The sequence below is a fragment of the Homalodisca vitripennis genome, unplaced genomic scaffold (genome assembly GCF_021130785.1).
Source record: "Homalodisca vitripennis isolate AUS2020 unplaced genomic scaffold, UT_GWSS_2.1 ScUCBcl_3939;HRSCAF=9776, whole genome shotgun sequence".
Classification (NCBI taxonomy): domain Eukaryota; kingdom Metazoa; phylum Arthropoda; class Insecta; order Hemiptera; family Cicadellidae; genus Homalodisca; species Homalodisca vitripennis.
Window position 1 is genome coordinate 1 of NW_025780068.1, and position 27,042 is coordinate 27,042.

Consider the following 27,042-nt stretch of genomic DNA (forward strand, 5'->3'; position numbering starts at 1 on the left):
AATTAATAATCCGTTATCGGTTAAATCGATGCATTTTTTTTCGCAAATTAGATTTCTATATAAATAACCTATTTATTCACCGAAGCATTACTTTTTATACAATGTTTTCTTTGTAAAATAATATTTCTGTACACATAAAATAGCTTATTTTCTCTCAAAAACATTACTTTTCTTTAGTTTTAGTTTAGTTGCAATTATGACGCGGATAAAAAACAGTTTCATTATTACTTTCTTTCCTCATATATTTTAGGTTATATAAGGGCATACGATACGGTATATTATATGTCTCCAACTTAATTTAAAGCCTACGTATGAAAATTCAGGTCTGCCAAAATAGGAGCAGAAAAAAATTGACTGATCATTGAAGTCAATTTATCAATCTTTGCATCTGGTTACAGAGCACGCCTGGTTATGTCACTTCTCACATTAAATGATCCGTCAATAAAGAGTGGTAGCTTAACTAGAGTTAGCCTGGACAGTCAATGATGATTGACAATGTGGGGTCAGTATAGCAGCTAGAGTGTTAGAAGTTGATTAACCCAGCGAACGCTATGTGAGATTGCCACCACACACGCCACTCGCTAGAAGTGTTGGCCAACCAGAGAGATTGACACTTCTATATTGAAACTACTCACTTCTGTTAAGATTAATTGTCGTCCCAACCCATACCAGCAATCCCGATATTACGGACTGAATTATTATTATTATTACTTATCTCATTCTATCGATCTTGTACAGAGCCAAATACAATTTCTTTCACTTAAACATACAAAATTACTCTTTTAGGGTAGGAAAAGAATTAATAATAACTTTTTGCTCCACATTGCACTAGTATGCCAGAGTGAAGTCTTTAAAAATTATAATTCATGAGTAGAATTAAATAAGACTTGTGTACACGTTTGTTGCTCTAGTAAATACAAAATAATTTCTGTAGCTGTTAACTTAAGGCTTTAATAATATAAAGCAGACATTCTAAGGCAATTGAAAAAAATATTGATTCATCTAGTTAGTACACGCCATCCGAAGCTGTAGCAGACTTACAAATTAGAAATCATTTTCTTATTGCTGAAAAAATGTTTATAACTTTCGTTAATCTTCGCTCTCGGTGAACACTCAGAAGTAAAGCGTGTAATCAAGAACTTGTACTATAGTGAGTATTGATTGTTGCTTTAGATAATTAAAAATATTCCTTCTAAAAGAGTTCTCATTAACTTGTAATAGTTTCATAGTTAATATAGCACTTCCTCGAATATCTGGCGTGTAGGTTTTACCGAATAGGGCTAAAAGAATTTGAATGCCTAAAGGTTCCTTCTTTTTTTCAAAAATTAGGAATATGCTGTGAAAACGTACAAAAAACAAATACAAATTGGAAAATAACTTTTATCGGGTAGTTCGTTTTAACTCAATTATTTAACATTGTATAATTAAGGACTCAAGGTTGTAAAACTTTCGAATGTGATTTTTTAACCACAACATGTCTGGTAGTACTGCTGGATGATTATGCGAATAAAGCTCCCACATAGATATTTACGAAGGAAGCATACAAGAACCAATGTGACAGTTTAGTGTAGGTGTTACTTTACAAGGAAATGAATACGAGTTGTTGTTGCTCGAAGTTGAAACTGCTTGGAGGTGAGTCATCAATACAATAGCTCAAGTACATTCCTCCTGACCATCCACCACAGTTCACCTCACCCTTCAGATGTGTCATCAATTAGTACAATAGACAGGGGCATTTCCGACAGGTACTTCCAACCTCAGATCTTGTCCCAGATCGTCTAACTTTTCTGACGTTATATCACGTTTAAGAAAGGAGACACAGTACCGATTGGAAATGCCCCTGTGTGCGCATCAGCGTGGGCTTCTGTGTGCGTACAGTAACATTCCTTATTTTTAAGAACATAATGGGCTAGATTCCTTTTTTCCAAAAGGATTTGCGTTTTCTTCGCAGTGCGCTTTATTCGCGACACCCTTCTGGACAGGCACGAACTCTTGACGATTGTATTCGAAAAACTGCATTTTGCTTGACAATCAACCCTCGACAGACATAACTAGAATATAGTAGGAACAATGCAATGATTTAGTTCAATCGTTTCTAACGATTTCCAAGTTTGTCTGAACAATCAAACAAAGTTTGAAGATGTTTGCGGAATTGAACTTTTTCATTAACTTATAGCAGATCGGTAATTTAGGCCTACTCGCGAGTCATGAATCGTAATAAAACAAAAAGTCCGTGCTATAACCAACAAAACAAGAGTGTAAAATTATTTATTCTGTTTGGAAAACTGCTCTTAATTACTTGTTTTGAAACTAAAACTATTATAATAATGTATGAACAATATTTGAAACAATTCATTGGTTATGAATTTCTGAAATTAGATATGTCCTCTCTAAAAAATATTGAGATCTTTTCCCCCTCTAAAATCTATTATGGGTGATCTCTGATTATATCTAAACATGCTATTATTGTTTTGTTATACGAGTTTTACATAGAAATATCAAAATATATCATAGTCCTTTCAATAGAAAAAGTTAAAAAATTCTTAGAACTACGTTTAAACAATAATTAAACTACTTTAGTAGTTATATCGTATATGCCCACTTTTATCCATAAACAAGCGAAAGGAAACATTATTTTACGTGTTACTAATATTTATTATGGTTATAAATTGTGTTTATGAATCTACTTTTCTCTCTTTATACGAACACACATGTATGCTAGAGTACTAAAAGATTTTGACAACCCCTGTTTTAAGTTTTACAGTACAACGTTTATCTTTAACTATTCACAATTTAAATTTATTTTGCTCTTTTTCTAATTAACTGTAGTTTATGCGTGTAGCAATATAGATCGATACTATTTTAAACCCGAAAATAAATTGAAAGTATAGTTTTCTACGTGAAATGAGTTTGTGGTGGGTGATTGTTAAGTGGAAAGAAACAAAATTATCTATTCTCAAAGTGAGAACTTCAATTTTTTGTACCCGTTATCTGAAACCAAAGAGCTTGTGTAATTAAAAAAAATGTTCTCTACTATTTAGTGATCATGGAGAGAAATAAGAAAAAAAACGTCTTATATTTTCGTATCAAAGAGGGAAATAAGAACAAAAATCTTATATTTTATTCCGTTATTCTCAGATCAAATTTACGGGGTATTTTCCAAGTCACATTTGCTATGTCAGTCTTGGTCCCATTACCTTTCTCCATTTGTGGTGTTTCCGAATTTCAAAATTTCACCCGGCCTCTGCAGCAGCGATGTCGAGAACTTGTTTGCGCAGTGCCGGCCTGGCGAGTACCCAGATCACCTCGCGTTGGCAAAGCTTCAAGGTGACAACATCAACTGTTGGACTATTGTCTCATGCATATTCAACCTGCAGGCGGCAGACTGGTTCCTGACTCTAATTATAACCTTCCCAGAATCCAACACTGAACTCTCCACTGATTTGTTTACAAACACTAGCCTTACCCGTGCCTACTGCTGTTGCATGGTATGACTGATCTATCCTGTCTTAGTACTTCGGCATTGTCAACGTAAAAACTTTTGTCACAAGGCTAAGCGCACAACCAATACATACTATGCGTGTAACACTGCTCTTTGCGGTTGCTAAATAAAAGTACCGGTACAGTGCTACCCAATATTAAACATGCATGAAATCGATAATATTTTTGAACGGATTTTCGAAAAATACAATTTTTGTATTACCAATATTAATGTCATTGTATGCATGGAAATGACATGCAAATATTTTAACTTTAGTATGAGAATACACAGTTGACTGAAAAATTTCACTGAATCTTTTGGAAAGAGATCTGTTGTGATTTAAGATGAATACTTGTATTTGGATTGGAATGTCAGTTAATCATAGTAAAGTAAAATTAGTGTTAACTTATTTATCAGCTTGGAGATAATCCGTCTATATTATATAACATCCTTGGTAACTATCACGTATTCGATCTAATTCAGCAGGGTTATTCTGCATGTAGCCTAACCTAACAAAACTAACCCAACATGACTTCACCAAAATTCACAGAGAAGATGCTAAACCATTCTTGGTTAAGTTACTTAAAGAATTATGTAGAGATCTTAACTAAATCATCGGCTATTCAGGATATGTAAACAGACAGGTACATACAAAGAATTTACGGTTAAAAGCAGTATTATTGCAATTATCTCTCGCTATAAATTATTCAAATTGTTGTATATTACAGGACACATTGCTCGTTTGCAAAGCTATGCCATAACATCAATGTCACAGAAACATTTCAACGCTTAATTATTTCAACGCCCCTGAAATTATCTTTGCAGGTCTGTTCACTCTTCCGTTCTTATGTTACAGAAGCACAAAAGTCAAAGCGCAGTTCGCTCTACGGACCTCTACGAGTCGCTAGACTGTGTGTTCTCAGTATACTTGTGCCAGGACTGCTGCTGAGTATCCCTCTCTACATGAGGTACAATGTCTACATTCAGCAGGCCTACCCTGTGGGCATGTCTGACGTGAGACTTCTGGACCACAGGATATCTACCACCTGGTGTCAGGTACGAAAAGCTGCTACCTACCTGCTACCTAATACTACATGTAATCTCTAGACTGTGTGTTCTAAGTATAGTGATCTAAGGAGGTTGCTGAGTATCCCTCTTTATAAATAAGATACAACTTTTATATCCAACAGGAGTGGTACAAACTGCTCCAAAAGTAAAAATGCCTAGAAAAGTAGGTTTTTTAGACTAATATTTGTCAATCCCTATCTTAAAAGTGGAAGAAGATAAATAAAAACGGTGTTTGACAACACATTAATCATAAAAAGCAATGGAAAAGCATACGCCATTGCTCCATAATTACATTTTAAACAAAAAGTTAGATCCCAAATGATATATCCACTTTAGTATTAATGTATGTAGAAATGTGGTGAAAAATATGTAAAATAACATTTTGAACTTATTCCGAATAAAGAATAGAACAAATAAATCAATACAATGGATTATTGAAAAACACATCAGACGTAGCAAAAGTATTTTTAAGAACCAGTTGTAGAGAAATGACTTTGAGTTTTAACTCAGAGGAAAAATGTAAAACTTGAAACAATTTGACACCCTTAACTTTGGTCATAGACTTATGGGGGATGAAGGTGATAAAGGTATGATGAATACGCATCCATCCAAACACGGTTGAACTTTTCTTGTAAAATTTATAATAATAATTTTTAATGATAAAACTTTTTGAACATATATTAATGATGCCTTTGAAATGAGAAATCTCCCATATCTTTATGTCCTTAATGTAAATTAAGGACATAAAAGTGTTTGGAGTTTTATATTATTCTTAAGGTGCTAAAATTAAGATGGTCACCAGTAAAGCCAGATATATCAGCAAATTCTATTCAATCGACCAAGACCCAAGTTGTTTAAAACAAAGATACGAATATTAGTTATGTACTCATACATATTGTTTATAAATTTGAGGTTCATGACATGAGTTGGTAACTTCCTGAAAAATATCATATTATTAACTTTCATAGTGTACTTGTTGACATTGTAGTTACTCACAAGACCAATGTAAAAATGTTAGAACATTTGCTACATTGCTGTCCCTGGACCTTTTACCCCAAAATCTATATAGTTCCTCCTTAGATTAAGAAGATCCTATGTGCCAAGTTTCAGATCCATAGGACCTTTCTGGCAAGAGTTATTGTAATAAAAACAGACATTTGTCATGTCGCAAAAACGGGCAGAAAAACAATGGCATGATTATAAGAAGGATCTGTCAGGTCCTTAATATCATTGAATTGGTATATTGTCATTTATTTTTTTAAATTTAGGACATAACACAAAACATGTTTAAAATTCATATAAAGAAAAAGTCTTCAGAAACGGTCAGTTAAAGAATATATCAAAAATAATTATATGTAACCTACAAAGTTTGGACCTCAGGATAAACTTTATTTTAAAATAATATTTTAATACCTAATACTATACTCAATTAAAACTGTTTTAATATCAAAAGATTATTATTTTATGTTTATGAGAGGTGGACAGGTTGACCAATGCAGGTCAATCTTTTTTAAGAAAGAACATGAGGTTCAATCGTTGAAATTTTGGGTAGTAACTAAAACAAATGAGTGGATTGACACCATTTTTAGTCTGTTTGAACAACAAATAAATATTCAGTGTAACAAACTATCTTCTTGAATGTGTTTTGGAAGTCCCACAGTTGTAATTAATAGTGGATCCTTGTTTGGATTATACAAGTGAAATATTAATGAAGGAAACAGGATTTTTCTGGGCACTTGCCATTGTTTAGTGATACAAAAAAATCTTTGACACTACGTTTTGAGATCTGCATTCTGACCTCTTCTTTAGGTAAATAACTAACCTAACACATAATTAAAATCTAGGTTAAAATAAACAAATCATACCTGAGCGTTGTGACACACATAAGTCAGGAATTACAACCACCATGTTGTGTGTCAACCTCACTAACTCTAAAAATGCATTTAATAGAAACAAAATACAATACTAATTATTAGAACTACTAACTGATTTTTAACCCCTTAAATCGAAATACCGGTCTTGGAGACCGCTAGGGTATTTTGACTTGTGAATGTTGGTAGTACTACTTGACCTTGAGGCGTACGCGCCTGTGTACCTTCCCCCCACTCTTTTTTCGGTCGATCAACACTCTTCCCGCTCAGTTCCAGTCCAGTTGTGAAGCCAGTTAGTTGTGTCTTTTAAAAGTCTGGCGGGTCTCTTATACCGGTATTTCTCTTACGCGCTGCCCGTTTTAGCGGTCTTACATACTGATATTTCTGGAATGAGCTCAAAATACATTTTGAACTTTTCTTATTTCTTTGTTTATCTTTACTTGACATGTATTAATAGAGTGAAACATTTGTAAATACTTGTAAATTGACTTGTATAGTGGGTGTGGAAATAGTGAAATAGTGGAAGTAGTGGAAAAAGGTCTGGTTCATTCACTATGGATCAACAACCTTCATCAAGTTGTGACCAAAGGATTTTAGCAAGTGATGTGGACTTCGATACCAGGATCCAGAGACTCTTGAACGATGATGATAACCTTTCTGATGTTAGTTCAGAAGCTGACGATTCGGATCAAGATCCAACTATGTTCCATCAGACAGCGACAGCTCCAATTGTGACTACAATGACTCCAGTGATGATGAAGATATAATGCTGGAGGATGCGGTAGGTGTTGTCACTGTAGATAACTACCTAATTCGCAGCCACAAGTTTTACATGGAAAAAACGGATATGAGTGGAGCACTGTTGAGCCTCCAAGAAATCGGCGAACGCCAGCTCACAATATTATTAGGGGGCCTGTCTGGTCTTACTGCTTGCTGAGGCTAAAGCTGTGGGCTTGTCCAAAAGCAAATGTAACTGTGGATGAGATGCTTGTGCCTTTTAGGGGCAAATGCCGTTTCAAACAGTATATGCCCAAAAAACCAGCAAAATATGGCATAAAAATCTTTTGTATGGCCGATTCAGGTAGTTCGTATCTTCTGTAATGCTTTTATTTACACTGGTAAAAACTGTTACAGTGTTGGTCTCACCAGAGATGAACAACAACTACTGAAGAGTACGCAGACTGTCATAAAATTAACAAAAGCATATAGAAAGAACCAATCGTAATGTTACTGCTGACAATTGGTTCACTTCCATCGAGCTAGTTGACCAATGAAACTAAGGGGATTAACATTTGTTGGCACTATTAAAAAAAACAAAAAGAGATTCCTCCAGAATTTTTACCTCACAGGCAAAGACGTGTGGGATCTTCGCTGTATGCTTTCCACAATAACACAACGTTACTTTCTGTTGTGCCGAAGAAAAATAAGGCCGTACTTCTTATTTCCTCGATGCACCACGATATTGAGACAAATTCTGAAATAAATAAGCCTGAAATTGTAGGATACTACAATAAGACTAAGGGTGGCGTTGATACCCTAGATATGAAGACATCTATCTATGGGAGTAATCGAAAGACTCGTCGTTGGCCAATGGCAGTATTTTATGCCATAATTAATATTGCCAGTGTTAACGCGTTCATATTGTTTCTTTGCTATCGGGGAAGTCCAGTTTTGACAAGATTTCAGTTTATAAAGCAGCTGGCTTTTTGAACTAGTAGAGCCTCATATTAGAAGACGACTAGAAATGCCTAACTTGAGAGCAGACCTGAAAAAGACCATTCTCTTTCTGTTCTTGGACAAGAACAGGAGCGAGGAGAAGTGCGTGACGATCGCCTACAAAAGAGGAAAACCTGCAGCATATGCCTTATGAAAAGAAGAGAAAAACCCAATACAAATGCATTGAATGTGAGAACGCCATTTGTTTGGAATGCTCCCGCAAAGTGTGCCTAAATTGTGCAAGGTAGAAATGATGTGTTCATCATTCATCCAGGAATATTTAAGTTTTCGTGCTGATTACTCTTATTTAAGCTACTTTTTATTACGTATACCATGTTCAATAAACCAAACTTAATGTGAAAAAGTGTCATTTTTCATTATTCCTTTGTTCAAATCCAACAAAAATACCCTTGATGATAATAAGTATAACATTCTTTAATTATCTAAGCTTTGCATTTTAATGATAAGATTTAACTTTAAAGGCTTTTCCAATGTAAAAAAAAAAAAAACAAATACTAGCGGTCTGACAGACCGGTATTTCTCTGGCGAAAACATCGGGGCGGTCTGACATACCGCTATTTCCCTGGCGAGTCAAAAGTGGTCCTATTTCGGTTTAAGGGTTAAAAGGAAGAGAAACAAATTGTTTAATGATATTTGTGTCCCCAAGTACAATACAAGTGAATGTTACAGAGGCAAGTGGTGTGGTCTAATGCGACTTACAACGCATTCCTGATGCAAGAACAGCCAGAGATACGGCCAGACACTGTCAAAGTGTCCATGACTCGACACTTGGTGCTGGAAGATGATATGAAAGAGTATTGGGGATTCTATCTACTCAGGGGCTCAACAGTAACTGTATCTACATGTGTCAGGTATCTTGATACATCAGCTGACCAAATTTAATTAAAATACTGCTGAAAAGTTTTGAAAAACAGTTGCATTTTTAATGAAAACTATTAATATTTTCTGTAATACAGAATTATTTAAATAAAATAGTTTTGGTTACTCAAATTTCTAACTATTTAGTCTAACAAGCTATTTAGTCCTGGAACAATGCCCCAGCCTCCAAATTCTCCAGACATGGCTCTGTTTGAATTTTTTTATTTCACAAAATAAAGAGAATTTGTTCCCTGGAAGGGCCGTTGTTCTACAAGCATAGATGACATTAAAGGGGCATCGCTGAAAGAGCTAAAGGCTATACCAAAGATTGAGTTTGAGAAGTGTTATGAAGATTGGAAGAAGCACTAGCACAAGTGCATAATATCTATTGGTGACTATTTTGAAGATGAAAACATTAATGTTAACGAATAAATAAATACATTTTTTTCAAACAATGAAAATTTCCGTTACTTTTTGAACATACTCGTATCTTATATACATGGTTCGTACTACCCATCAAAAGTACTTGGTCCACAAGGTAAAAGCTACTAAGAGTGCACAGTTGGTATATATGGTCCATACTACCTATCAAAAGTACTTGGTCCACAAGGTAAAAGCTACTAAGAGTGCACAGTTGGTATATATGGTCTATACTACCCATCAAAAGTACTTGGTCCACAAGGTAAAAGCTACTAAGAGTGCACAGTTGGTATATATGGTCCATACTACCTATCAAAAGTACTTGGTCCACAAGGTAAAAGCTACTAAGAGTGCACAGTTGGTATATATGGTCCATACTACCCATCAAAAGTACTTGGTCCACAAGGTAAAAGCTACTAAGAGTGCACAGTTGGTATATATGGTCCATACTACCTATCAAAAGTACTTGGTGCATGAGGTATACACTTCTGATATTGCTTCTTATTCTTGAAGTATATGTAAACAATGCTGTGTGGTGAACATAGTATGTGGTGTTGTTTATAGGTAGTGTCTATAATCCATGCTATGAAGCAGTAGTATATAAATGCCCCAATCCTGGATAAAGGTAGAAAATTTATTCTTAGCACTGTTGATTTTGAGCACAATGTGCATGCACCTTTCACAACAGTTAACTAGTAGTGTGAATCACTTATTATAAACATAGTTGTTGGCCAGTGCATGAAAATATCAAATTACTTCTATTTAATCCTTATATTTTATGTTTTATTTATTTATATTTATTGAAAATGTTATTTTAATTGATGTAATTTTTTAAGTTGAGCATAAAGAACCTTGCATTTTAAAATGTTGCAGAATCAGTTCGGCAATACCAGTAGTGAAAGTTATTGAACCACTTTTTTATACTTTTTTTATTATTGAAAGCAATTTATTTTGTAAATAAATGTTCACAACACTTCACTTAACCATTGTGTATAAAAAAATGTAGACCATTGAATGAACTCAGTGTTTTAGCAAAACATAACAATATTGTACTCTTAACTAAGTTATTTGCATCCTAGTAACATTAATGAATTAAATATTGGCAAATAAATAACAAAAAAAAATATTTAAAACATCTGTTCATGAAAATATTTGAATAAATTCTGCTTAAATTGAGAGTACTGGTCATGGTTTGTGCAGTAACACATCACTGACGAGATATTTTGAAAATAATGTTTTGACAATTATATTATTATATTGGCTAAATTTTATTGTATAAGATCATGTGAATTGTGGTATTCAGCTTATTGACATTCCACAAGGCCAAACTAAATTTCAATTTTAAATAAGAAAGTTGTTTGTCATTCAGTATCAAAATGAATTAATGTAACAAAACAATAATATAGCACAACACTATTCACAAACACTAAAATACTGTACATCCCAACACAAAAACACTGTAGTATAAAATAATACTACATAATTAGATAATTCATACACATTTATTAAAAGTAATTCACAATTAATTTTGAATGTACTTTTATATGGTGGAATTTGCCACTTACAACATACACATTCAACCTTCTTGTGCTGAATCTAATTTATTTTATTAAAGTAATTCTCTTTTTAGAGATAATATTACGAGTTTATATTTTTTCAATAAGAACACTAACATTGGCAAAATTGTATTTTAAACATATTTAAAAATTAAATTTAAACAGTTGAAAATTTCCAGGTGGCCTGGAGCAAGTCTGATCATGATCAGAGGACACAAACACCTTAAGCAGTGTGCTTATATCGGAGATGACTCCTCAGAAGAACTGGATGAGCTCTTTGAAGGGGATGGTGTAAACAACACATCACTTGACAACGATATATCCAACATACCAAGGACCATGAAGAAAGTCCGGGATGGAGTGGTAATACAAGATATGCCCGAACACATTGACATTTCCTCAGTTCATCACCATCGCAAACAGTTCCATGCTAGTGCTGTGGAGGAAGCATTGAGGAACAACTGGAAAGTAGACAATAAGAAGGGACAGAATGTCCATTTGAGATATGCTGAATACATGCTTAGTCCTCAGAAGACAAAAGATAATGAGGAGTACAAATCAAATCCTTATGTTATCAATATTCCTGTCGAAGAAGAAAGGCCTAAGACATCAGGTGAGGTGTACAATGAAATGCTAGAGCAGCTGAGAAGAATGGGGCCCAAGGGCAGAGTTATGCTTGAAAATCTCAATAAAAAACTTGCAGAAGAAGGGAAGACCACTATAAACGTCAATGAGATGGAACACTCAACAGAACCTGCTAATGGACAAGATAAGACGGAAGCACAACAGAACATCAGTCCAGAATCGTCAAAGAATACTGACTCAAAACTGAGTAAACGTGGGCTTCCAAACAGAAAAAGGAGAAGAAGGAATATACCTACAATTGGGAAAACCGCAACACAACTGACAGTGCATGATGAAGAAGCTGATAATGCTGCAGAAGAGGTAAAATTATTTAAAATGTCTTATAAATGCAAAACAAATTTTATAATTTACAAAAACAAAAAGTTTTTAGGAACAATCAATCATCAAATCAATATTTAATGGAATAAATATTACCAAGAATTTCTCCACAAACATGTATTCATCAATATCACTTCAAATGAAGCACTAGCTACAAAAATAATACATTCTTTCAAAATAATTATGGCTCTTTCATGAGCTGTGTCTATTCATAGAGATCATTTTTGTGTTGCTGAAGTGAATAAATGTATTCTATATATAAAGTAACTATTCCTAAAAGGTGAAGATAGTTGGTCTTAAGAAGTCCAACTGTATTGTATGATATAATATGATATAAATACAAAGATGTTTCGAGGATTTTGTCTATCTAAACAACTTATACTTATCTAATTCTCTCTCCATTGAGAGGGACATTTCCTGGGTCATAATGGCTACAGATTATCCCTAATAACCTGTCAGAGTGTTGAATTCTGGTTTGAAAATCTCTACGGGAATGGTGCCAATGTTCAACAATGACGTTGATCCTCTTTGAGGCTCTACTTGAGCATTTCCTTTGTATATGGGTACTGCATGTAGCTTCTACTATATCAGAAGTAAACTTGCTTGCTCTTCATTTTAAAAACCTTTCTGTAATTTTGCAGCCATCGATTTTAAAGCAAACATCTTGGCGAGTTTATTACAGAGTGACATTTAAGTAATCATTAAAACTATATCAGCTCTTCAACCCTTTTTTAAGATCTGTTTTATGCACTTTTTCCATATTTAAAAGAATTCTAAATTTATCTTGTTCATAACAAAGAGAAACATGAAAAATCCTATTTTGGTGAAAACATAACATACTTTCAGATGTAAAACAATAAAAAGAAATCTGACACAACAAACATTTCTTAACCTTTCAAAGTACAACTACTATCTTCTTTAAGATTATTAATAAAAAAAAAAAAAAAAACAGTTCCCTTCTTCTGGTTCAAACTTGTTATAAAACAAATTTCAGGGCTTTTAATTTTTTTCCATATACTAAAAGTAACAAATACCCTAATTTCATACAGTTTTGTCAATTATTTAAGAGTTTACATACATTTGACAGTTCCTAGTTCATGTTGCTGGCATCACCTGCAATTACAATGTACCAACTCATGTTTAATTATATATGAAATCCTTGAGCTAATTTGCTTATTTGCAGTACTTGATCTCCCAAATTTAACATATTTAATAATTCTTTTTAAAGGGTTTAATCTAGTTACTACATTCACTATTTCAACTTAAAATTTGTATTTAAATTGTTTTGACATTGTTTACGCACTAATTCAGAAATCAATAGAAAATAAGTTGTACTTACATTGTAAATGCAAACAAACCTTTTTCAAATAACATTTTAAGGATGCCCACCTTTTACAGAGACACTTTTCTTCTCTCCTGCAGTTTTCCATCATATTTTAAACTATATTCATTAAAATTAATTTATTTAAAGGGAAATATTTTCCAAATAGTTCAAACTATTATTGGTTGTTAGTGTATGGACATAAGGAAAGAAAGTTATAACACTTAATGAAAAACCTGTAGAAGACGGTCTACATATGCTCAGTAAATAATCTTAATTTGAAAATTATAATAAAAAAATACTCATCAAATTTATATTTCCTCCCATGTGAAACTGCAAAACAACATCTTCTCAGTATACATTTTACAGATGGAAATGAAACCAGACGGAGAGGCTGACTTCCGAGGCCGCATCAATGAGTCAACCACCAACGACCAATCAAACAGTGAGTTCTGGTCCTCATTCTCATCCAGTGAAGAGAGACTGCTGGAGTGTGAAGGCTTACTGCTCAACCTGCCTCTCACCCCTCACCATGTGTGTGAGGCTCATCGTCCCGAGAGTATCCTGGCCCGTGCCTCCAGCCCAAACACCGTGTCATATAAGTAAGTATATAATACATATAAGTCATATAATACATCAAGAAGATGTCATGTTGGTACTTTAGCCCAGAACTGTAATCTATCCAATTAATAAACAGTCTAAAACCCCTTGGGGAGATAATTAATATCCTTTCTAAAGGTCAGTTAACATGATTAAACAAATCCTTTCAATTGCTATAGATTTATCTTATCTTATGCAAAAGGTTAAGGGTTTGAGGTGTTCCTTGGACCACACAGTTAAAAATGCTGCACGTGTTAAAGGATAAATACGATTTTGATAACATAATCAAGTTTTGCAATAGTTAATTTTAAATGTAGAAAGACTACTGTGATGAAATAACTTTTATGCAATAAAATACTAATTGTTCCAAATAGAACAAAACACAATATAATCTTAAAAATAAAACTTTCTTATTTCTAAACCGCATGAAGTAGTTTTGAATGTCAGCCAAGTGACCTACAGTATGGTAGATTTATTCCACTTCTTTTTATCTATAACACCAGTAGATTAATGGCTTCCAAGAGCATTATTGGTTTGTTCACTAATCTTTAATTAAGTTGTTTTCTTTCATAAATTAGTCTGTGAATATCTCGAAGCAAAATATAATCTTGAGTTTTTTTACTTTTTCAGTTAGGGTATTCATTATATTGAGTTCAACATTGGCAATCATAATACTTTGTACTTTTACCAATTAGAGTTTTAGTGTAAAAACAGTTTTAAAGCAAACAATCCACCATGCACTGCATGTATGGATGATCATTAAAAGAGATATCTAATGTAGTTTTTTTTTAGTAAACTCTGGATATTTCTTGCAAGTGCCCAGAGTTTAATTCTGTTTAATATTTTAATAATATAGATTTTACAGATGGAAATGAAACCAGACGGTTTAATTGTGTCTTACTCTCGTTATTATAGTGTTCTATGTAATGCACACATTTGGATAAATTTAAATCAAATCTAGTAATATAGTCTTAAAAATTCCCAATTATTTCATTTTGGAAAACTTTTCATCGAGACTATATTTTATGAAGATAATGGGATTTTTCAAATATTTCCCATTCTTCAATGATATGCACCAGTAACACTATGTATCGGGATCTGCAATCTGATTTCTTAGGTGATTAACTAATTTGACACATAAGTATAATGCAGGTCAACATAAACAAATCATACCAGATCATTGATTGTGACATGCATGTCAGGAATCACAACAAGCATGGTATGTGTCAAATCTAACTGTTAATATGTTAAACTATTGTTAAAACTTAAATAAAGAATACAGGTCATACAATAGTTCTGCACTCAATGACCAACCTATTAAGTCAGAGAAAAAAATCCTTCTACTCTGTTTTATATAACCTATGGAAGCCTCTGTCTTTACAAAGTTCCTAACTCTTGGGACTATATAATTTCTAAAAATGTCTTATATAATGGACCATTAATCTCAGTTCCATATTGATTCCACAAGTATCTGGGTCCTGCCAACTAATAAAACTACATTTTCTTCTAGAACTTTTAGCTAATAAAACAATGTTACGTCTAGAAATCTCCCACAAATAGACCTATTGGTTTGGCGAAATCATTGTATGTCAGGGGCTCAAAATTTCTGTGCTTCTTCAGACAACAATAAAAATGTATAATCATCTTATTAGTTTTAATAACATTCAAAGGTAAAAAAAGTTAGCTTTCTGAACCACAACTACTACTTGTATATTGATTCTGACTTTTTGATAGTGTCAAAATAGCCACAATATGTGTTTTATGTGGTAAAATTAAGTAAACTGTTCATTATAGCAAACTTTCAAGTATTCAATTTTCATTTTACATTACTACAAAATTTTCTTACTAAAATGTTTTTTCTTAGTTTTGAAGATATTTAAGTTATTGCCGACTAAAAAATCAAAATTGTTATTTTTCTGATTACTCAATACAGCATTAATTATAAAATAAGTTGAGATAAATGTGTGAATAGTTTAATTTCTGTAACAGTCAAATCTGAATGTACTGAATTTCAGAGTGTAAATGATTTTCTGATTGATCAAATATTTAAACAATTAAATTGACTTTACAAAGTAGAAGAATTAGTATGACTTACAATACCAACATTCATTTCATAATGAAGAACCTGTATTAAAATTCACAAAGGTTTATAAATTGTTCAACCAGAATTAATACTCGAAATATGAATAAATACACATTTATATTTCTTAGCAATAATTAATAACTAACCAATTGTATTGTTCAACTCAAATACTAAAAAAACTTACAGTAATTGTTTTCAAACACACAACACTGTTGCTAGTGTATGTAATAGTATGATAATTTTGAATCATTGCTGAAAGAACGTTCTGTAATGTGCTTATAATGATTTTGTAGGGTGCCTAGTAACGGATACTACTTCTTCGTCTTCAACAGTGAGAACGAGGTGCAGCCCAACTTCCTCCGCATTCATTTCAGACTGGAGAAAACAACATACAACGTGACCAATGCAGTTGCTGCCTGTCACAACCAGACGGGCTCCTGCTCTCTCCCACTCCGGTTCTGGTCTCAGGACAAGGTCATCCTAGAACTCCCGGTGCGCCCCAATGACACTCTTTGGAATGAGGAATTCCTGGCAGTCTCCACTTGTGAACCACGGACAACTCTGTACATCGCCTGTGTGATTGCTGTCCCTCTTCTCATAATCTTGTTTGCGTTCCAGTAAAAAAAACTATACCTACCTATTACTAAAAGTATTCAGTTATTGATAAAGATGTTATATTCAAAGAAGGGTCTCTTTTTTCAAGAACTGTGTCCTTTTTTGTTAAGAAGACAATTGTAACCGAGTACAAAATATTTGCTCACAGAAAATGAAAAAAGCAGATAAAAAAAATGTTATCAGAGGATACTGACTAATATTTTGAACATAGTAATTATTTAATAATTTGATCTTGGATTTCAACATTAACAAGAATAGCATAATTTTTAGTAATTTAAATTTTGCGTATAGGAGAGATAAACTAGTATATACCACAGGCTACAACTGCATTGATATTATCACTACTACAGCATGATAAGGTACATCAAGTGTTTTGACTACTTTTAGTTAATAATTTCATACTTATTGTTCATAATTTATTACAAGAGTAAAACGTCATATATTATATTTATGTTATTGGATTGTTCTTTAATGTACAGTGTAATATAGTATCAGATATTCAAAGAAGTTTCTAAAAAACACATCTACACACATTTTTAAATGTGAATATAACTAACCTATTACTATAAAATACAATGCAAATAATGTTAACAGTATTTGAAAAGTAAGACAAAAATCAACAAACATAATGGTTTGCAAATATTTTCAATTGGAAATGTGAATGAATTGTGTGTAGTTTAGACCAACTATTTTAACTGTTAAAATTAGTGGGTTAATATATACATAATATTATTATAATTAATTGAATCAAGAAGATTCTAAAAAAGGTTCCAAAACTAGTATAAGCAATTCCAGATATGTTTACGGCTGTGCAAGTGAACTTTTAGACTGAGAAATTATTTTATTGAAATGGCATGTTTTCTTCTAATTATTATTAGTGAAAACAATTGTTACTTTTAAATGTATATCTTTAGGAAGAAACTAGATTGTAAAAAATTATATTTCTTTTAATATCTATTTTAGAATAATAAAACTACATAAAAAGTGATATTGACTTTATAAACATTGTTTTAGACCCTTTATTATTGTTGTGTTTGGCTATGTTACTGTGATATGTTGTATATTTTTGTTGTAAATATTTGTAAAGTGTAATTTTTATATTATTTTGCTAAACACAGACCAATTATTAAATATACCATTGTGTTGTTTACCTTTTCCTAATACTTATTTAGATTTAATTTAGTGATATAAGATCTTTGCTAGTAAACCACACATTACACAGATAGACACATACAAACAGACAAATAGTAATCCTTATGTGTGCTAACTGCATTATAGTGACCATATTTTTTATAACGGAATCTGGGACGTTACTTGATGTCTACCCCTCTAACCTAATTAATATTAACACGAAAAGCAACAAAAATATTGTCAACAATAGCTATTAACTGATTTTAGCAACAGACAATGTTTTTTGTTTTATTAATGAATGTGAATGTAATATTTACCATTTCATTACATTTTAATAAAATAGACATTTGTGATATTGTTTGAATATTCTAATTTAAAATTGAATAATAAGTTCTTTTACGATTTAAATTAGGAGTGGTACTTCTCAGAGAAATTAACTTATTTAATATATCACTGTCATTGTTTATTTTTGACAATGAATGATTTGAAATTATATCAGGTTTTCATGCATCTGTCATCGTTATGTTAAAAATATGGAACACTACATTTTGAGATATTTTTTTTATATCTATCCTTTTCCTCAGATATAAAAATGGTTAAGTTGTTACACCCAAAAAATTAAAAACTAATCAGCATGATAATGAACTTGTCAAAGTAAAAAAGTGATAATAGAACTAATTGTATGTCAAAAAAACCTGAGAGTCAAGCTTAATATTACTATTCACCAAATAAAAGAGCTTCACTAAACCAGTAATGAATCCTAAAATTCTTTGGTGCCATACCACCTAATATATTTCAAAGCCTTAATTTATCACTGATTTATATAAAATAATATACCATTCATCTGTAAAAATGCTATTTTGAAATTTTAAATATTTCATAATAGAAGTGATAAAATATATTTAATAGGTTTATGACTCTTACATAAAGAGTTGCTGTTTTACCATTACAATAAATAAAACAAAAATATATTTTTAAAGGTGACTAGCAGCAGAAACAAAACCAGGATTGTTGGGAAAATATAAACAAAAAATTTAAAAAATGTCCTATAGTACATTAAAAAAAATTGAATTACAGTGATGTGAATACAAAACAATTTTATTTAACAGATGGATTGACTCAAACTTGTAATGTCTGGTATGATGGCGCTCAGTTTTAAACACAAATCATTTTCAACAGAGGCCAGTATATTTCTGTACTTGTTTTTCAGATGTATTAAGGATGAGAATCCAGCTTCACACAAGTACCAAGCCGTGAAGGGTGGCATAAATTTGACTGCTCTATCTGCAATCTCACAGTAGTCTTGGTGTATCTTTGATCTAAAAGCTGATGAGAGCAGTTTGGTTCTTTCAGATCTGAATCACAGTTTAATTGAAACAATTGCTCTTTTTCATTTAAAAAAAACTCAGGGATTACTATTTTTCATGATATCACAAAATGGATTTTGATCCATATTTCAACATCAAAGTTTTCTGGAAAGCACTTGCACAAATTTCCCTTTAACTCTTTATAATATTTACTGAAGTCACGTAATAGTGTGTTACTAAGTAAAAGCTCATTTTCTTCTACAAACGTTTCATTCAAGTGAATGGAACAGTGAAACCTTTCCTTTCTCAGCTTCATCATCTGCAAACTGATTTTTTTTTCAAAACATTAATCTTGTCATATGCTCAAAATGGAGTATTATATGTTCCTTGAAGGCTTCTGTTAACATCATTGAGCTTAGAGTAAATATCAGCCAAGTAAGCCAGCTACAAATCCATATTTCATCAGTGAAACAATCTTGGAGCTCAAAATTTGTATCTCATAAGAAAATCAATATCTCATGCCGTAAATCAACAACTCAAGTCAAAACTATAGAGGATTTCAATTTTTGTATCAAATACTTTCTTGGTACAGTAAACAATGTAAGAGAAAACCCTATCGACAGGTAATTTTTACCTGGCCCGAATCAACGTAGTTCTAAAAATGAGGGCTTTGATAATAAGGGATGGTCTGTTGATATTATCCCCTCTAACAGCTTTTAACAAGCTCTCAGAAGAGCTATCAAACAGCAGCCTTCTACTTGTTATGATTCATTTTTCGGATTTGTTTGCAACCATGAAGTAGAAGAACCTAGCTGATAGTGAATGAAATGAAATGAAAATAATTTTTATTCATACATTGCATATTCATATACAAAGAATGCCATCAATGTTGCTGTTATATTGTACATCTAATAAAACAATCTAATAAAAGTTAGTTTTTAGCATAGTAGTGCTTTTACAATTAAAATGTACAAATTATATACAAAAATTTCACCTGGTTCAGATATAATATAAAAATATTATAAGGCAAAAAGAAGTACATTGATGAGTATTATTAATTATATATTATGGTTAGTAATTTATAGATATCGATACACAATTTATAGTATACCTACCAGAACCGTAGGACAGGTGACAAATTGGTGAAATGAGGCACAGGTTGGCTATGGACTTAATCTAGTTCAGTTACACTAGCTCAGCTAATTTTAAAAGTGTATACCTATAAAATTAGTCTTAGTCTTGTACTCATCATCTCATATAGTGGGCATGGGAGGTTATCCACTAGTGCTTTCATAAGTACTCATTTGCTGTCAATTTAGTTGTACTCGTACATGTTCATGTATGTTGGCGATAATGTTGGTTATACTAATAAATTATTAGTATTGAGTTAAACATAACATATCTTATGCAGTGATCAAGACCAGTTGGTTGGCAATCTACATGTCCTGTAATGGGAACAGAGGAATTACTGTTCTATAATTTTATCCTGTAAAAAATTTTGTTTTCGGGATCAGAAATAATACACCCTCCACACAAATTAAGGGTAAGCTGTACTGACAGCCATGTCTAGTTTAAGCCCCGTAAGAATAATGATAAACTTCATACACTTTTAATTCTCTTACTTTTAGTGATATAGATATAGGATATGGCTCATTTTATTGCTACAGCTATTATGTATACAAACATACATAAACCCCCAGGGACCCTATCCAAGATGGCCGACAAGTAACATTTAGTGAAAGTCACCTCTTATTTAAGTGCAGTATTAGTAGTGATTAATCCAACAAAAAATCACCAAGGTGCTCACAACATTACAACTAACAACTGTAAGTTTGTTCCATTAAGAAAAACAACATTTTACTCACCAGTTAAAACACAATTTCCAATACAAGCCAGGGAAGTTTTTTTCCAACAGATTTAAGCATAATTCTAATAACAAGCAACTACACTCAAGAAAAAGTACTATTCAAACTATTATAGACAAAGCTGTTTTAAGCAGAATTAATTAAGACAAACTTTTCAATACAAATAATTACTCAGATATAAAAAATATGACACATTGGCAGTGACGTAGTGCCAGCAACATACTCATCACTTCCTCCAACACAAACAACAAGTGTGGATGCCGACAGACTGCTGGACAAAGTGTGTCACTGCTGAGCGTGAGTGACCTGACACCTGCTGACACAGCAGCCCTGACCTTGTCGTACATACTGTACACACAGCTGAGTGTACAATCTCATTGCCAACAGAAGTAGCCTCTTTTACAACTTAAGGATTATTTCTCATAACACACTATAGCATGACCACTTTTAGACTGCCAAAATTAGTCATAGCCAGACAAAGTTATTAAAACTGTATTCCAGTATCTATTTTAACAATCAACAATCAAAAAATTGACAGATAATCAGACTAAAAAACTGTTTAAAACTGTTTTCCTACTACACCAATTTTCAATTAAGAATCCAGTATTTTTTTTTTTTTTTAATGACTAAATATCCTTGTGGAATGTGCACAGTAGGAGTCAAGCACAAAGGCATTTTGTGCACAGGTGTTTGTAACCAGTGGTACCATTCAAAATGGCCAGAAAAAAAGTTCTCAAAGCTTTCTAAATTTGAAACAGAGAACTGGAAATGCAATAAATGTAAACTGAAAATTTCAACTACAAATCTTACTTTGGATACAGTTAATGACCAACTGAACAACTCTGCTATAGGAGTAATACAAGAGAAATTACTTAACGTTCACAACTTAGAAGAAACGGATTTGGAAACTTCTCTTTCGTTAGCTGCTGAAGTTGGTAATGCCCTACTAACGGAAAACCAAAAATTAAAGCAGGACTTACTTGATATGACACTTAAAAACACAAAACTAACACAGGACTTTGAAGAATTAAAAACCTACTCTGAAATAAACTACCAATCACAGATTGAAGAGCTAGAAAATGACAGGGAAAAATTACTAAAACAAATACAACAAACTAGTATAAAATTTAACTTGTATTGAAAACCAATTAGAAAAAGAAAAAAAAATCTGGATGGACTTCACAAAATTATTTGAAGAACAAGATAAAGAAAAGGAAGAGACTGTCTGCAAATTTCTAAATGAAGTCAAATCCCTCACTCAGTTCAAAACAAATTGGACTAGCCAGGATCGGGAACCTAAAACTCTCAAAGATATGGAAACCCAAACTAGCAACACTGAGACACCCGATATAAGTCCTAAAAGCCTAATCTTTGTAGAACTAGTTCACATAAAGAGACGGCAAGACCAAGCTGAGGAATTTATGAAGACTATACAAGCACAACTGCAATATACCACTTCGTATCCTAACTGTCCTAGTAACTCAATATCACAAAACTGCTTAGCCAATGATGACAAAGTTAGTGATGGACAAATCAATTGTAAAATATACAACCACTCAGATTTTCAGAGCCTGACAGCAGATAGAGACTCAAACACTATCCCAGGAATCAGCCAAACCTGTAGACAAAAACTGAATTCTTCTGTAACAAATACTGTGACTAGAATTATCAGACCATCCACCCCAGGAACCAGCCAAACCTATGGGAAAAAACTGAATATCTCTGTGACAAAAAACGTGACTAAAATAATATCAAAACTGCAACCCCAGGAACCAGCCAAACCTGTAGACAAAAACTGAATACTTCTGTGACAAAAAGCATGACAGAAAACAACAAAACATCAACCCCAGGAACCAGCCAAACCTGTAGACAAAAACTGAAGAAAACTAACACAACATCATCAGTTAGGAACAAAACCAACTATTTTAGCATCTCTTTACAGGCTGCTAAATATGCTGCGGGTAACAATACCTCTCTAACCAAGTCCAACCTAACACCGCTAACATTAGAAAAGAAACCACCAATGACCGCAATAATTCGTCCAGACAACGAAAATTTTGAGGAATTCTTCATAAAAAACATAGATTTTTTTAAAAGAATCAATCAAAATTTTCTGAACAAGCCAATCACACTGCACCGTATCCATGACATGGCCTCTGATACTTCACAAGCAACATCAGTGACTCCTCCTACTGAACTAGACCAACACCACATAACAGCTGAGACAGAAATACATAGGTCCAATCCTTTTTTAGACCATGTAAGCTCAATAAATCACCATCCATAACAAAACTCAAAGCAAAATCAGGACAACTACTTTTCTTCCACCAAAATATGGATAGAATGGCAAGCAAAATTGAGCGGCTAGAACACCTGCTGCACAATACAAATCCAGATTTTATAATACTGACAGAACATGGTCTAAAAAAGGGCACAATAGATCTAGCCATAATAGCTGACTACAAACTAATCAGTGCTTATGGCAGAAGTGAACACATTAAAGGAGGAGTCGCCATATATAAACATAACTAAGTTTCCTATAAAACCGAAAGCGTAGGGTTAGAACAATACAGTATTGAGATGACTTGTGAAGTATCAGCTATTAAAATAAGAATGACCAAGAAAAAATGCTTATACTTACTTGGAGTGTAGGTACCGACCACCAGGATAAAATTTTGACAATGTACTTAAAGTCCTGTCTGAAGCTCTGGACAAACTACTGCTGGGTGCTAAAAAACTTGTTATGGGGGATGTAAACATTGATAATCTTGATGAGACATCAAGAGAACGCAGTGCATTCAACGAACTGCTAAGGGGATATAACATCCAGAGATTAGACCTCCCACCTACCAGAATCACCGAAATCTCTATATCCTCAATAGACATAGTATGCTCAGATCTGGATCAAGACATAATAAGTGTAGAAGTGACTATCACTGGGCTATCAGACCACACTGGACAATACTGTACAATAGACATGCCTAAAGAGACCATAGGAAACATATATAATTCACAAAGAAATCTTACACATAATAATCTCATTAACTTAAAGAACCGACTGTCTATGGAAACTTGGGACTCTGTCATTAATTCAAATGAGGTAGACGAAGCATATTTCCACTTTGGCGCATCTTTCCAGTTTGCACTTGACTGGACTTGCCTAAGGTGAGATCTCACGCTAAGCAAAAAAAGGGAAAAATGATTACTTATACCAGAGAAATGTCTATCCTTAAAGAAGAATTCCTGAAAGCACAAGATAAGTTTTTCCTAACTGGAAATCCAGATGACAAATGGGCTGCCACCGAATTTAAGAAAACATATGACCAAACACTTAAACAGTCAAGACAGGAGGCCAATGCTAGATACATACAACAAGCAGATAATAAATCCAAAGCTATCTGGAACACTGTAAACAACGAGAGGCAAAGGAAGATAGGCCCTGAAACTACTAAAATAGAAATATATCATGACGGAGAACTGTTGATAGATACTGAAAGAATAACTAATTGTTTTAACGAATATTTTGCAAACATAGCTGAAGAAACGCTTAAAATAAATGACATAAACAATGATTCAGTCCTAGCCACTCAACATGTCGAAGCAGTTCTAAGAGAAACTCTAACAACTTTGGAACCAACCACAGCTGATGAAATGTACAAAATTGTAAGGTCTCTAAGGAGTTCATCTTCTTCTGGAGTAGATGAAATATCAACAAAGATACTTAAATGTTGTGCTGATGAACTCATAACACCCCTTGTAAAAATCACAAATTTGTCCATTCAGAAAGGCATGTTCCCGTCAAAATTAAAAATTGCTAAAATCTATCCGAAATTTAAACAAGGTGACCCTCAAAACATTGCCAATTACAGACCTATCTCTCTTCTCCCATCAGTCTCAAAACTTATTGAAAAAGTAACTCTTATTAGACTCCTAAAGTATCTAAGAGAGAACCAAATACTAACTGACAAGCAGCATGGATTCATCTCTGGAAAATCTACCACAACTGCAATTATTGACCTAGCTGAATATATAATTGACAATATGGAGATCAGCAACACTATCACCAGCTTATACCTTGATCTCAGTAAAGCCTTTGATTGCCTTGGACATGAACTCATATTGACTAAACTTCAAAATGTTGGTATTGGAAAACAGCACTCAGTTGGTTTGAAAGCTATCTCAAAGGACGTAAGCAAATAGTGGAACTAAAGGAAACAACCAAGGGACTCACACAATCACTACAATCTCACCCCCTACCAGTGAGAAGAGGAGTTCCAAAAGGCTCGGTCCTTGGACCAGTTTTGTTTATTTTATTTATAAATGACTTTCCAGAACACTTGAGAGAATATTGTCAAATGATCATGTACGCAGACGACACAGTTCTGCTTGCAGCAAATAGAAATAATGAACAACTGGAAATTAACACATACAGAGCTTTCGACATGGCTCAAGAATATACAATGAGAAACGATCTCGTTCTCAATGAGAAAAAAACAAAACAAATGACTCTAGGCAGTAAAAAGGCCCTTGTAACTGAACTACAAAATATCCAAGCAGCTGATGAAGTGAAACATCTTGGCATAATACTTGACAAGAACATGCGCTGGAAAAACCATATAGACAGCCTCTGCCTAAAGCTTAACTCAGCATTGTTTGCATTAAAGAGAACCAAGACAACTAGTACTCATGAAGCCACGAGAACAGCATATCATGCGTTATTCGAAAGCCACCTGCGTTATGGAATAGCAGTCTGGGGTGCTTCTTCAGCTGGCAATCTCCACAGAGTTCTGGTGATGCAGAAAAAAGCAATAAGATTAATGGCTGGAATAGGACCTAGAGAGAGCTGCAGAAACATCTTCAAAAACTGGAAAATATTGACAGTAACATCCATTTACACCCAGTGGCGGCTCCTGATAAGTGGTCACGGGGGTGCACACAAGAAAATAACAGTATGATTAGATAATTAACTTACGTCGCCAACATAGTTATCGTCTCAATATAATAGTAAACAAAATATTTCAGTCCTTTTAGGCTCTTTATAGCACTAAATTGATTTGTTTGTAAAAGGTGTACAAGACTGTGAGTTATTTCGTGCTGTGGAATGAATAATTCGTAAAAAGAAACTCCTTAAAATTTGCAACGATATTTGACTACTTGCATTTTAATAATTGCTTATAGCCCAGAAAGTAATTAGCAAATATAACTGATTTATTGGCTAACAAAATGTTTATGAACATGGAAATAAAAGAAAGATAATGTGAATACAATCTTATTTTTATTGATACAAAGAAAAATGTAAGGTTATAAGTAACTTTGAAAATTAACTAAATGTTTCATGAAATCATAGTTCAGCATTTTATACACAGTTTTTCTCCAAAAACACTCTTTGTAAGATGATTAGTTCATGTACAGTTTTTAAAGTTGAAGTCCATCCTTCTTTTCTTTTTGCCTAGCAAAAACATCGATTACACGCTCATTAAAGTTAGGTATACTCCTGATCATACCCATTTCCACAGACAACATAGCCAATGCTGTTAGTCTTTCTTGCCCCATGGTACTTCTCAAAAATGTCTTGATGCGTTTTAAGGTCGAAAAGCACCGTTCCGCTTCCGCAGTAGTCATAGGGATGGTAGAAACAATGGTCAAAAGTTTGTGAGTTTCTGAAAATGAAGTCTGTAAGCCATTCTCAATAACGAACTGTAACAACGGCACAGTCCCGTTCATGACTTGAAAATCTTTTCGTTTGTAGATCACTGAAAGTTCTGTTTTCAATCGTTCTTTGTCTAAAAATGAATACACCTGCACTGTTTCTTCCAAAAGTTGAATGGCAAACGTTTTCTCATAGTGCGTGAACTTTTTTGAATCAAACAGAGAAACCGCTGAATGGTGTGTCAAAAAAGAGTATCTCTCTTTTATTTGATTGGAAATAACATCACACACCTCTTTTGCGGCAATTGTCCTCGTCACATGAATATTTTCATCACGTCGGGCTCTTTTCACAGGCATAGGTAGTTGATCAACATCAATTTTGACACTATGCATGTTTTGCCTTTCTTTTTCGACGCATTCAATAAATGTTTCGACATTTTTCTTTGTTCGCACAGCATCGGTGTATGTAAGCTGTAGTTGATTATACAAAATGTCAACATGGGGCATGATTTTATGG

At 33.3% G+C, this 27,042-nt stretch overlaps 1 protein-coding gene across 1 annotated transcript; it reads left to right on the forward strand.

Annotated features, from left to right (window-relative positions):
- Nucleotides 1–4,337: 4,337 nt before the first annotated feature.
- LOC124372745 lies at nt 4,338–16,641 on the forward strand (the record flags this gene model as incomplete). Its single annotated transcript, XM_046831157.1, is given in 5 exon segments — nt 4,338–4,537; nt 8,827–9,008; nt 11,171–11,936; nt 13,645–13,877; nt 16,252–16,641. Coding segments are annotated over 5 exon segments (1,709 nt in total), but the record flags the coding sequence as incomplete, so codon positions are not given.
- Between the last annotated feature and the right edge of the window lie 10,401 nt (nt 16,642–27,042).